The following is a 13969-nucleotide window of genomic DNA, read 5'->3' as shown; positions in this document are numbered from 1 at the left end:
AGGCTGGGCATCGGGCTGGGGATGGGGATGGGGGGGGATGAAGCTGGGTTGTGGGGACATTTCAGGTGTTAGTACATTAAGCATGCAGATCATAGGCAAACTCATTCTCTAATGGTCGAATTAACTCAGGCACTTTTATAATTAAACTTCAACGTGAGTTCCACACATTTAAAGCAGAGCTACAGCCAAATGCTGATCCAAATATTTACATCATCCACAGAAGTCGCAGCAGCCATTCTGGGAACAAGCCCCAGCACAAACCACCTCAGTCTGGAAATCATCCCGACCTCTTATTTGAAAACCACTTGCAGAAACTCGTGGCACATCTATTTAACTCTGTTTAGGCAGCGCCATCATCTGCTCTTCTATGACTCCACTTTGTCCAGAAATCACAAGCCACCTGCTTTGAATTTGGGGTGACCTGACAGGGCTTCCCCTATGTGCGATGGGGGAGGGGGAGGAAATCACAGGGAAGAGAAATGCAATCCTTACTCTATTTTCTTTGTGGCCTTGGAACATTGCTCCAGCCCATACATCTTTCAGTTCTCTATACAGGGACTGAATCTATCTTTCTGGAAATAGGAAAGGAGTCTTGTCATAGTTAGGGCTATTTCCAGACATTTGTTTTCAAAGGAGGGATAAGTGTTGTTAAGATTGAAGTTATAAAAAAATAAATTTATTTTCTTCCTGGAGAGCCATCGACTTATTGTGTTTAACTTTAGACTAAAGAATATCTATAAGACTCAATCAGTGTTGAGTCTTCTCTCTGGAGTCAATTTTAGGAGAATAGATAGACGTACTGCCAACGGCAGGTGTGGCCTGGGCCTTCGGGCAGCTAGAGTGTCAGCTGACAGTAAACACAAGAGTTCAGACAACAAAGGTTTCTTAGGGCTCCCCCATCCTGGAGGCCGGGCTGAGGAGGAGCTGGGGAGGGCAGTTCCCCATAAGGACGAGCAAAAGTAGCTCAAAGGCAAATTACGGTTTCTACCTTAGCCAAGAAATAATTCCAAACTGTAAGGCCCGTTGCTAGGTCTTGTAAAATACTATACTCCTATTGAGATGGTACCTGTATTTCCTCAGGTAAGTTGACACAATTAATTTAATGATTTCCCAGTTAAAAATTTGTTTAAATATGAAAAAAAATTAAACAGACCAAGAGTCTTTTGCCTTAAAGAATATGATCAGACCTTATTCTTAATGGACAGTAGATCTAAACACAGGTAACAATGATGCGATTACATTTAAATAGAATAAGTAACAAAATAGAAAAAGGTTGGGGCAAAAATTCTATTTTAAACTATTACTGACTGGCAGTACTCCCTAAAAGGCTTAACTAATTACAGAAGAGAAATTTAAATGGTTCAGTGTACTCTTACTAAATGGCTTCAGGATACTTTTTTAGAGCTTAAACTACTTAAACCTTTCCTTTATGTTCTGATTTTAATATTCCAAGAATTTGGTCATGGCTTTAAACCTCATTTACTTAGTTTGTCTATATGTATGTATACATTTCTTTTAGGATATTATCAATGAAACGAAGGAAAACGTACATCCTTAAGTATCCTTTCAAGCTCAAAAACTAAACTTTGAATGTAAAGAAAAAAACAAAATTTGAGATTAGAGCTTTAAATGGAAAATGGATTGTGTTGAATGGGTGTTTACCAACTGCCAGCGAGGCAGGCACCATCCAGCTGAGCATGAAGGCTTACAGGTGATCTATACTTAATACGGTGTAATTAAATCAAATATCTTTTATGCCACCAGTGGAAAAGTATAAAACCACTAACCGAATGTAGTTATAACATGGGAGAAAATTCACGGAAGTCTACAGATCGTTTTTTTTTTTTTTTATTGGATGGCAGAGGCTAAAATGCGGCTTTTAAACTTTGCTTCATTTTCAGAAGTGCCAAAGATGCATGGCTTTTAAGTTCACGTGCAGCAGATACATAAGGAAAGCGGGAAACTGTCGAATTGCAGGGTTCTCTCCCCTGAACATGGAAACTGAAGATACTACATATTCCATATGCTCCGTGCATATGAAGGGTACATCGCCCATATCATTATTTTCTTCTTGAGAAAAAAATTTCCCAAGGGTGCAGGAAATAATTAAAAGCCAGGATGATGACTTAGCTTCTTAATGTGAACAGGTAAGGTATGGTATTTTCCAAGCCTTGTATTAATTCTTTTTAATATTATTTAAAATTAGGACTTAATTGATTTTTTAAAAAAAATTCAGCTTTTAAATCTTTTTATTAGGGACTGTTTCCACCTACCTCTTATAAATTTAGATCTGAATATTAACAAACATTATTCTCTATTTCTTCAGAGCACTTCATGAAAAGCAAAAATGACTTTAGATGATGACTGTTATGTTAAGGTTTCACTTTCCGGAATTCTGAGCAATGTCGATCAGAGATGAGCTACCCAAACATCTCTAGGATGTATGTGATTATATTTATTTTCTGTAAACTCTAAGGCTCTGAAGAATGCTCCCTCGAGCTCTACGCTTATGAGTACATAGACATGAATTTGGACATGAATGTAAGGAGAGGCCTCCCACAAACATTCACACTCACGCGGAAGCAGGTCTTTTAAAAATCTTCAAGAATAAAGTGTGCCAGTTTGGTCCAATGAAGCTGGTCATGCTAAATTTGTTCCTTTTCACGATAAAGAGCAGAGATGGCCACTTCTGAACGTGGGAGAGCACGGGTCAGCACTTATGGGGTCGGGAGGGACTGCTGGGTTATGGGAGCATCGGTACCAGGCAATGGAGAGACCCCAAGAGCCAGAAGTCCCATGCACAGGAGGGCTGTGCCCATGTGGCACCCCCCTCCCCCAGGAGGCCCCTCGCATGCCACCCCCAGAGCTCTGCTCAGTGATTCTCAACCAAATGTCTCAACTTCTCCGATAGCAGGCTATACAATGGGACAAATTTAACAGGATAATGAAAGTAGGATTGTAATTTTAAAATACAAAACAGGGAAGACCAAACATTAAAGTGTCTACTTTCCAAAGAAAAATTATTTTTAAAAATGCAGAGGTAAGGTAAACGGTGAATATTTGACTATTAATAAGCAGTTCAGAGCAAAATGGGTCACAATGCCACACGCATTCCAAGGACCGATTCAGGCCTGTCAAATGGGAAAAGGCTGAGAACCACTTGGTAGCCGTAACAGCACCTCTCCCGGCTCTTCTGCTCCTGCCCTGGCATAAAACGTCTACGGAATATCATGCAGACCCAGCTGTGTCTCAGGAGGGAAGCACATGAATGAACCTCTGGGAACTTATTTAGACACAATGGGTTGAAGAGCCCACGGACACGGGGAGGTACAGATGGGAAGGATGCTGATATATACATGTGTGTATATATATATCAATTTACCCTTTTCCTTCTTCCTGTGAAAGCAAGTTTAACATGGACACCTGGGATGAAAGCCAAAACTCACACGGGACAGATTTTTAACTGTGGACTCCAAGACCAGGTATGTTTCTTGTTTTCGGACAATGTTTGCACGTCAACTAGTCACAAGGCACAGCGAATGGAGCATAATCGACAGGATCTCTGAAGCCATCAGACATCACACGTTTTCTGCATTGCCGGGACACAGTCCCTGTAGCTGTTCGACAACATTTTGCAACACATCACATAGCGCAAGTTCAGGAAAGAAAAATAACTGTTTGTGACCTTACATTATGAACCTGATGGATGGCTGAGAAAGGAAATCCAGCGTTCTGATTCGTCCATATCTCACAGACGGACGACTGCTGATATAAACAGAAAACTATCTCATCTTGTCAATATTTAGAACATGGCAGCTACCAAGGTAGCATCAAGGAAGGGAAGGAGGAAAATAATAAAAAGCAAAGAATCACATTTCTTATACACACACACACACACACACACACACAAAGTGCGCGCACGCGCATACACGCACATGTACACACACTCAAAAAAATGTTTTAGGATGCCCAGGTTTAATAACTGGCTTCCAACTCATTCTTTTGCTTAAAGATTTTGGGTTGGCTGGGCCGGGGAGGCAGGGAAGACCATTTATGCATTAGTTTCATATCAAGGGAGATTACCTATAAATTCACATCTTGGAAAAAAGCAGACTGTTTTACATTTGCCAGAGACTGTGGAAACACCTTCCTTTTTCACATCGTTCATTTCAGAGGGTAAGCATTTGCATGGAGTTCAAGAGAGATGCTGGAAAAAGCCTTTAGTGAAGAGTATTTCTGTCTTCTTGTCCTCCACGACAAAAAGCAAGAGTGCGATAAAACGCCTTTCCCGACTTGGTCGTCGTTGCCAATGGCCCTAGAGGCTCCTTGTCGGCCCAGGGCTCTCCCGGGCAAAGCTGTTCCTGGCAAGGGGGAGGCATCGGGCCGCCGGTCAGCGATGGCAAGGGGGGACACCAGATCTGTTAAGTGAGCAGACACTTTGGGGAGCAGCACTGGGGAGCCCCTCACAAGGCCGCTCCGAAACCTGGAGTTTGCACCACGCCACTGCCAAGCTAGCAAAGGACAGTCATGAAAAGGCAGTAAGGTCTGCTTTGCACCAGGTACCAGGTGCCCCCCGCCCCCCGCCGCAGTGACAGCAGGAGCCACTCAACCAACCCAAGACGCTCCTGGCTTGCTCTCTTTATGGGGGTCTTCTCCCGAATTCCATCACTCTGAAGACATGGTGAAACGGAATCACAGGAAAGGGCAGCAGCAGGGCTGACGGTACTCGGGGAGCACCGAGATCACCCCAGATCACGAGCCGGCCGACCCAGGACGTGTGGGGGAAAAGGAGCGGACGCACCACGCAGCCGAGAAGCGATCGCGTCAGCGAGTGGATTGCGGGGGGAAACGCACCCCGGCTCACCGGTTTCCCTCCCGCCTCCCTCCCGGAACGATGCCACCTCTCCACCCAGGTGCGGCGGCATCCCAGCCCCCCTGCCCCCCATCCCTCCCGTTGTCACCGGGGTGGCCTGTGGAGGACACACTGTTAGGTAACTGGCGTCCCGTCCAGGGTGTCAGATCCCTGGGGGGCCGAGCACAGGAGACCCCTGCCTCCCTCCCTCTGCGTCCCTCCCTGCACTTGGTGGTAGCTTCCCCACAGCCCCACAGCGATCTGCTCTCGTCCCACCCTTCAGACCTAGACTCTCCGGCGGAGCCCTCTGCCCATCACACCTGCGGCCTCACCTGCAGTAGCTGCTTCTGATTTCAACAGGCTAACTCCGGGCCTTGGGGGGATGACCAGCTTCATGGGTGCAAGCTGGCATGTGGCGGGGATGGGTCACCTTTCAGGGCTCTCAGCCACACTTCTGAGCTAATTCGTTCACGACTTTCACAGAACTGGTTTTTAAAAATATTTATTTTTATTTGGGAGAGAGAGAGCAGGAATAGGGGTGCAGGGAGAGGGAGAGAAAACCCCAGGCAGCCTCCCTGCTGAGCCTGCAGAGGGGCTCTGTCCCCCAACCCTGAGCTGTGACCTGAGCCGAGATCAGGAGCCACCTAACCGACTAAGGACACACTGTTAGGTAACTGGCGTCCCGTCCAGGGCGGGGCAGCCCCAGCTTTCGCAGACTCTAAACGATAGAAGTCAGCCAGGAACTGCTTGTCGTCCGACAGATAACGACTCTGAGTGTCAAAAAGGATAAGTGGGTCGCTCAGGTGACACAGGGGAGGGTCACAGCAGGTCAGCTCACCAGGATGGCCAGGAAGGGGGGCCAGCGCGGTACTGACCCTGAAAAGGCAAAGCAGGCAAACGGGCAAGGGGCATCTGCACTTATATGGAACCGGTTCTGCGAGGAACAGTCTCTACTCCATCGGGGTTTAGACCCCTGAGAGCTTTACTGTTTTGTGATCGTTACTCCCAAAGGGGCCAGCCTGGCCTCCAGTCCCTGGTGGGCACCAGGCCACTTGACATTCTGCACAGGCCTCAGAAATTCCTGGTCACTTGGGGTCACTAAGAATCCACATTTGGTACAGAACCCCAGTATCCAGGCCTGGCTCGATGCTTAAAAAGCCCCCTGGTGGTTACAAGAGGCCGGATTTGTACCTTGTCCCCCTCTCCTTGGTTCTCCAGCTAGGAGTTGGGGGGTGGGCTGGTGAGTCTTGGACGCCCCCCAGCCCTCCCTCCGTCCCGCTCTCTGTTGCGGAGGAGGTCTGCCTGGGCAAGGATGGGGCCTCTGCTTCTCGGGCTGTGGCTGGATCCATGGGTGGCCTGCGTGGCCTCTCAGGGTGACACTAGCATGGCCTTCCGTGTCCTCTTGTAGCAGGTGCCACCACCTGCTGCACACGGGCTCGACTGTGTATCCGGTGGGATTCCTGGGGGGCTAGGGGATAGGCCCCCAGCACACACTTGCTGTGTGAGAAACACATCTCCGGCTTGACTTCCTCCCACCTCTCCTCAGGCCTCCTAGAGCCCATGCCCACCCACGCCTTGGATGGCACACACGGGGAGGGGGACCGCCAGGCCTCCTCCTGCGGCCTGGCCACGTCCCTCCAGCCCTCTCCTCTCCAGCTCAGGCCGGGCCATCTGCCCATCACAAGTCCGCCTGTGGCAGGGGGTGCCAGTTTCCCTTCTGCTGGGCTCCCTCAGCCCTGGCTGAGCCTTCCTCTCAGAGCTCTTCTCCTCAGGGCTAGATGGCATGGGACACCTCCCCCTTCCCTCCAGCGCTCTCCTCAGTGGCTCCCACAGCTCCCCACCCTTCTCCCACACCAGCCTTCCACTTGCACAGGGACAGGTTCACCCTGGCTGGGGTCACCACCCCTGGCTCAGGCCTCAGCGGGGTAGCTGGCTGCATTAACGACAGCTTTCTCTGGAGAATGTTCGGGACTTAACGTCTACAGGAAATTTCCCACTAACACCCTGGTCTACGAATATTACCTTCCAACAACTTCTCTCTCAGAGAGAGTTAAGGAGGGAAGCGAGGGTCTCATGCATCACTCAGTTTATTTTTTTTTTAATCCATATAAAATTTTTCTCAACGAAGAAAAAAACTACCTCTGATCACATACACGGAGGAGAGAGTGTGTGTAGCTTCTGTACATTTTAAAGATGTTCTAATAACTATTTTCATTTGTAAGCTATGTCCTCAATGTAGACAAAATAAAACTTCTGTACGTTCCAACAATTAGTTGACTCAGCGCAAATGGTAAGAAGTCAGATTTTTTAAAAAAGGGTTGGAAATAAAGGCAGCTAATGGTGTTTAAGTTGTGGACGTTGTAGAAGAAGAAGCGGAGACGTTTCAGGCATCACTGTAATTCTGTTGGCAGTAAATAATGTATCAGGCTCAAAGAGCAGTTACTTCGGGTGGATTAGCTGTAACTGGTATCTTCATAAGATAAAATGGCTCTTCTTCTAGACACGTGGTTATTAGACCGAGTGCTGGAATTGTTTTTTTTTTTTTTTAATGTAAAAGAGTTTCCACCATGGAATTTCATTATACTTATGAAGATAATATTTCACGGTACAACTTGCCTCAAAGTGCTGAGTTTTGAACAGTTCTGGGAAAGAAAATACTGGTGATAAGATTTCATCTGGGGTCCAAATTCCTAGAACAGCTGTGATTTAAATCTAAGTTTAATTAAGCTTCAGAATGTCTTCATCAATAAAGAATAATAATAGTTCTTGACCTACTTATGTTGTCAGGTTGTTCTGCAGCTCACGTTAAGCTTCATTAGAGGGAACTTTTTCACGGCTAAACTTCTAGGACCTAGAATACAGAAGGCTGTCAAATGTATTTACTGAACCGGTGGACTCACAGAATGTGTTTGGAGCTTCTCTTACAAGAACATGGATTCCCGCTATTCATTATCATTTGAGGTTAGTCCGATTTGTTGTGCAAGATCTCGGTCAATGACGTCACTGCTGACACATTTCTGGTAAAGGTCCCAGAAATCAGCCTTGTAGACTTCCTGTTAGAACAGGTCTCATTTTTCCTGCTCAAGTCTGACAAAGGGCTACTCACTTTGTTGGAGAGAGAAGGAAAGTCTGTAATTAGCACGCCAATGTGTAAAAGGCCGGCTTGTACAGAACCTGGAGACAATTCTACAAAAGGGATGTCAAACATCCCTCTGCAAATTTCATTTGCTTACTTCCAGGCTGACTTAGTTTACTTGAACTGAATTACCATGCAGTCCAAATCAATGGCGATTGGGGAAAGATATAGTAGTCTTACAACTGAGGTGTAGTCAATAATTGAATATTAATTTCTTTGAGGAAGGGAAGGTTATCATGTTATCTTCGGACCTCTATCCTGACCCTGGAAATGTTTTCTTAAGTTACAACATGTGTCTCATTCTTATCCCCAATGTCGTACCCTGGGTCGCCAGGAATCCAGTTCAGAAAATACAACACATCTGCGTTCCAGTCTAATGACAACGTGTAAAGCATATTACCTATCTTCAAGGTTTTCTTACTAAAAGTGGACTCCTCTTCTGCTCAACTGGTAGCAATCCAGTAGTTTGTAATATATATTCTCTCTTCATCCTCATCCATGTCCTCCCTTGTTACTGGAACATTCTCAGATGGTGCTGTAACACCTTCTACTAACAACAGACTCCTTCCCTTGACCCAACATCCTTCTTGAGATCCTACTCGATTTCTGTTCATCTTTAAGCAGCAAAATGCCCCAGGGGGTGCCTATGTGGCCTCCATGTTCCCTTTTCCTGTACTCACCTGAGCCCATTCTACAGAAACTGCCTTTCTCTATACCCTCCACTCTGCCAAATCAGATTCTTCATTGAGCTCTGGCAGACTTGATCGCTCTCTTCCATTTCTTGGCCTCTTTTGCTGGCTTGTATGAGTGGTCATCCTCTGATCCCTGGAGCCGTCAGTCCTCGATCCCTTTCCCTTCTCTGGCTACATGAGGTGGTCTCACCCAGTCCTGACTCTCAAATTTGTATCTCCAGTCTGGATCGCTCCCCAGCTCCACACTTGGATACCCAGCTGCCCTCTTGACACCTCTACTTTGATGATTAACAGGCATCTTTACCTTAAATTAGATGCCCAAACCAAGCTCCTGCTTACTTAATCTTCCCCATAGGCCTTCTTGTCTTGGCAAACGGCAACCCCCTTCTTCCAGTGGGAGCCATCCTCTTGCTCACATTTCTCACCCAATCCAGCAGCAGGTCCTGTTGAACCTACTTCTAAGTCTTCTCACACTCCTATCACTGCCTGGTCCAAGCCACTACCTTTTCTCACTTGGATTATTCCATTAGCTTGCTAACTGGTTTCATTGCTTTCATCCTTGCCCACTTCATGCTTATTTTCCATTCAATAGCCACCATGATCTATTTGAGGTGAAAGCTGCGTCAGGCCACTCTGCTCCCCTGAACTCACTCACAGGAGGATCCAGAGTCCTGACGATAGCCTGCAAGCATGTCCATCCTCTGGCACCCATCCCTGTCCTCCTCTTTCTGCCCTCCTCTCTATCTATTCTTCTTGCTTACTTGGTTCTGGACAGCAAAGCACACTCCTGCTTCAAACCTCTGCATTTACCTACCCTTCTGCCTGAAATATTCTCCCTCCTGCTCCTGTGTGATGGGCTCCCTCACTTCCTGCAGGTTCTACTCCACCATCATCTTCTCAGAGAAGCCTTCCCTGAGCATCTGGCATATTATAGCCGACTTCAGTCTGTGTTTTCCACACTATAAAAGGATTATTCTTTCAAGCAGAAATTGAACATTTAAAAAAAATTTAGAGCACAAGAATCTGTCTCCCTGGCACCCTGACATCATTCCAGGATAGATCCTGCATCTTTAGAGCTCAAGGCATGGGTTGCAAAGTGACTGTTTATGGAATGCATATTGCTACAGACGCAATCCCTTTCCCACCGTCAGGACCAGTAGTAAACTGGGATTCAGAGGCTGATGGCGGGTCTTGGAATGGAGCGTGCTGACAATAGCTCCATCCATTTACTAATACCAATTAGGCTCTGAAAACCTTCCAGGAGTCCTGCCAACAACACTGTGCAGCTAGTTTAATAAAGAAACGTGTATGAATAGAGCCCTCTGGTCAGATTCTACCAGAGATGAAATTTTCTGCTTTGTTCTAGCCCTGAAAAAAATGTTCTTTTTCTCAGTTTCTCCCCTGTATTTGTCATGATTCCCTTACACTTCAGGATGTTCGGAAATGGACCAGAAAGAATCCGACAAGAAAGAGGAAAGGTTCAGGGTGAAAGCTAAAGGTATAATGAAGTCCATTCCTTTTCTTGGATGACAGCGCTTCTAAAATAAAACAAAAACAAACTTGAAGAGTGAACAAAACAGCTTCAAAGGCAAAAGAAGAAAGGGCACCCTAACAAAGGGAGGCTCGGTCAGCAGCCAGTGGACTCAGCGGCTCCTTGAGCAGAGACTAAAATGAGATCTGTCAAAAGATGGAGGCAAAGAGATTGTGTTCAGGCGTGGATTAATGCCCTGAACACCCCTGTGTCTTTTCTTCCAGCAGTGACAGCCCTGCAGCCTCTTCTTCCAAAGGCTGCCTGGAAATCAGAAGATCAGAAACCTCTGTTTCTCCTGGGTTGCCCAGAGGCCTGGGTCCAGCCTTGGATCACTCCCGTCTTCCCGCCACAGATACAGGGATGGTCCTCTTCTCCCCTCCCGGGAGCTCTGTGACTTGCACAACTGTGTGTGATTCTCCTCTTCAACCACCCTCGAGGGTCTCAACTTCAGGGTTTTGGGTGGTGGTTGCTTTTAATTTTTATTTAGTTATATATTTGCCACTGGCCTTTTTAATAAAAGTTTCAGACTGACTATTTCATTTGCAGGGAATGCTGGCCTCAGGAAAATGCTGTTACCCATCATTTCTCTGCCTCGCTCAAGGGCAGTGCTATTAAACCTTGAGGATCATGACCTTCCCCTGTGTTGGAGAGGAAATTCTTGGACTGCTGGAAGTGAAAAGTCAGGTCACCGGTGGTTCTGGTTGTTCTGTCTGTGTGATCTGCTATTGAGCATTAATCAATCTAGCAGAAGCGGGAAGAACGAAATGCCACGTTTGGGCTCATCAGAAGTCCACTGGCATGGGACAGATTGCAGTGACCAATTCCTGTGGTCTGCCCCAATTTGCAGGTTTCCCTCTTTCACTCCCTCCTTCCTTGTTAACGGATTCAAATACTCAGAGCACACAAAATAAGCCCTCAGCTACCCAAGTAGGAGGGAACGTACAAGCTATGCGATGTCTGTTGTTCATTTGTAGAGATAATACATGACCTGCGTTCCCTAATAGGACAGCTGTAGCCCTAAATGACGACATACGATTATTTGTGAGATCTCTTCAGAAAAACTGAAGCAGAGAGGAAAAAGGGACACTGAAATTGAGATTGTATTGTACAGCTCCCCACTTTCTCCGGACGTTGCAGGGAATTTAAGCCAATTGGGATCACGCTGTTTATTGCAATCTGGGCTGTTTGACTTGTTCTACCTCAAACATTGGATGCCACCATTTTCAGAACCATTAAAACACCGAAATATTAATAACTCATTCAGAAATGTGCCGATCAGCTTTTTTTTTTTAAATAATAATATGAATTGCAGCAGAGGAGCTGGATTTTGCAGAGTAATACTGTTCTTTGCCTGTAACATCTTTTTATACATTATGTTCCCTTCTTGAAAACTGAGGCTGTCATTTTCTTTATTTAAATCCATTTATTGACTAGATGCTCAACATTGCTTCCTGCCTCTGGTAAAAAAGAAGTACTGGATGAGGCCGTTCCATTCACCAATGTTGAGGCCCCACTATTTCTCCATATCATCCGTGTAGAAAATATGGAAAAACGAGGTCTAGTTGAATGATTATCTTAAGTGACGCCAACCCTACAGGTCTCTGGTAGGAGATGCAGTTTCTTCCTTAGTCCTGTCTGCTCAGGACTAAACACGTTGGAGAGATTACTTGAAAGGCATGCTTTTTTGAAGTAAGCTTTTTTTTTTTTTAAGATTATATTTCTTTATGAGAGAGGGAAAGAGAGAGCGCGCACACAAGCAGAAGGAGAAGGAGAAGCAGACTCCTCACTGACCACGGAGCCCCGATGTGGGACTCCATCCCAGGACCGAGAGATCATGACCTGAGCTAAGGCAGACGCTCAACCCACTGAGCCCCCCGGGGCTCCCCAGAAGTAAGCTTTTTAAATCAGCACATGATGTGGTTGGGGAGGCTCACTGATACGTGGAGTGCTGACCAAGCTTAAAAAGACACTGATAGACGAGGATTATTGGGCGAACAACCTGATAAAGCTGTTTTTGCTGGAAAGGGGTGATGTCAATGTAAAACCCCGCAGTAGTTCACACACCCCAGGCTGAGGGCTGAGGAGGGAGGTGTGGCTCGTGGCCACCGGTAAAGGCTGGGAGACTGTCATGAAGAAAGCTCAGCAGTAAACAATGTGTTGATGTTGTTAAGCATGAGCACCCACAAGGCCTGGGGCCCGCAGCCCACTGGGCGGGGCGGCTGGCGGCCACGGGGAGACTCGAATGCTCTGTAGCCTGAGAGAACCGCTCCGGCAGAGGGGAGCCCACTTCTCCCCGCCTCCCCAGGGCCTCTACTTCATACAGTCCATGTGGCCTTGTGTAAGCAGCACACCCTCCTTGCTTTCATCTCCTCCTCATACGTTGTATCAATTGGTGCTGCCTCCGATAATAATGGTGATGAGCTAATTTACCAGACCTAGTAGGCGGGGGATATACTACTATTCCAGATAATTTTTCTTTTCTTTTTTTTTTTTTTTAAAAGATGTTACTTATTTATTCATGAGAAACGCAGAGAGAGGCAGAGACACTGGCAGAGGGAGAAGCAGGCTTCAAGCAGGAAGCCCGATGTGGGACTCGATCCCAGAACCCCAGGGTCACGACCTGAGCCAAAAGTAGATGCTCAACTGCTGAGCCACCCAGGCTCTCTGTAGATAGTTTTTCTAAGAGATGAGGGAACATCCCAATTTGTCTCTAATCTGGGGTCCTAGAAACCTGTGGATTTGTGGTACCTATAACTTTGTATAATCTAGTCTATATATATTTACAGCGTGCTTATTACAGGGAATTTTAAAATGATGAAGGGAGAGTCAGGCCTTGCTACTACACTGCCAACATACACTTCACCATAAGAGGAAAAAAAATTTTAAATATAAAGTATAATGATAGATTTTGATGTACGTTAACTCATAAAGTATTTGAAAGTATTTAAATAGGGGCATCAGCCATGAATCCTTGCCAAAGAGCTCTAGTGCTAACTGGGTTATACACAGATGGGAACTTCTTATAGTATTCGAACTGTCTTCAAAGAACTATCATTTCCACACCAGTGGAGAGGTATTAGTTTAGGTTTAGAAGCTGGAAGATAGACAGTTTTATAAAACATTGTTAAATATGATGAGCTTTACTTTACAGTGCATTTATGTCCAGTTGTTAGTTGAAAAAGCATAGTGTAGAAGTTTTCTCAAAATAATGGATACTTTCTAATAAAACAACCCATACATGAAGCTTTAGAGCATGTAAAATACTTAGACAACTACTCCTTTACTTGTGCCTCACAAAAATAATGTGACGTGGGCATTAATTTCATTTTAGGAAGAAAAACACCAAGATTTCAAATGGCTGAAAGGCTGGTTCAAGGTTATGGAGGTAACAGATACCTGAGATGGGATTTTTTAAAACCATTGATCTCATGACTTCAGATCTGGTATTTTTAAAAAGCTCATTAAATTAGGCATGAAACACTGAAATCAATACTTGTGTGATACGACAATTTTCTATCAGACATTTTCAGAATGTCAAAGTGGGTTTATTTAGGCACTCACTTTTTTGGCACTGCCCGCAGAGAAGCCATTCCCATCTCCGGTCACGGCACTCAGTCATGTGAGGGGCTCCTTTCTCACCCCTCAGTCTGTGTGGTGCATGTGGTGGAAGCTGAAATCCCCTCTAGGTACATGACCTACGTCTGGCTAATCACATCACATATGCGCGCACACACACCGTCTTTTGTAATTCGCTCTGG

General features: G+C 45.8%; 1 protein-coding gene across 17 annotated transcripts in view; it reads right to left on the bottom strand.

The window, feature by feature from the left end:
* ANKS1B (ankyrin repeat and sterile alpha motif domain containing 1B) overlaps window positions 1–13969 on the bottom strand; it is a 1017748-nt gene that overhangs the window by 56497 nt on the left and 947282 nt on the right. For 10 of the 17 annotated variants that reach the window (XM_041737915.1, XM_041737908.1, XM_041737906.1 and 7 more), the window contains one exon: window positions 3691–3765. The exons of 5 other annotated variants lie outside the window; for them this stretch is intronic. In XM_041737915.1, coding sequence (XP_041593849.1) covers window positions 3691–3765 — 75 coding nt within the window. The remainder of the gene's footprint in view (window positions 1–3690; window positions 3766–13969) is intronic. 2 more of the 17 variants (XM_041737909.1, XM_041737907.1) reach the window with 1 other exon arrangement.

The sequence above is a fragment of the Vulpes lagopus genome, chromosome 23 (assembly GCF_018345385.1).
Source record: "Vulpes lagopus strain Blue_001 chromosome 23, ASM1834538v1, whole genome shotgun sequence".
NCBI lineage: Eukaryota > Metazoa > Chordata > Mammalia > Carnivora > Canidae > Vulpes > Vulpes lagopus.
The sequence above is the reverse complement of the archived record's forward strand: the minus strand, read 5'-3'. Positions and strand labels throughout refer to the sequence as shown.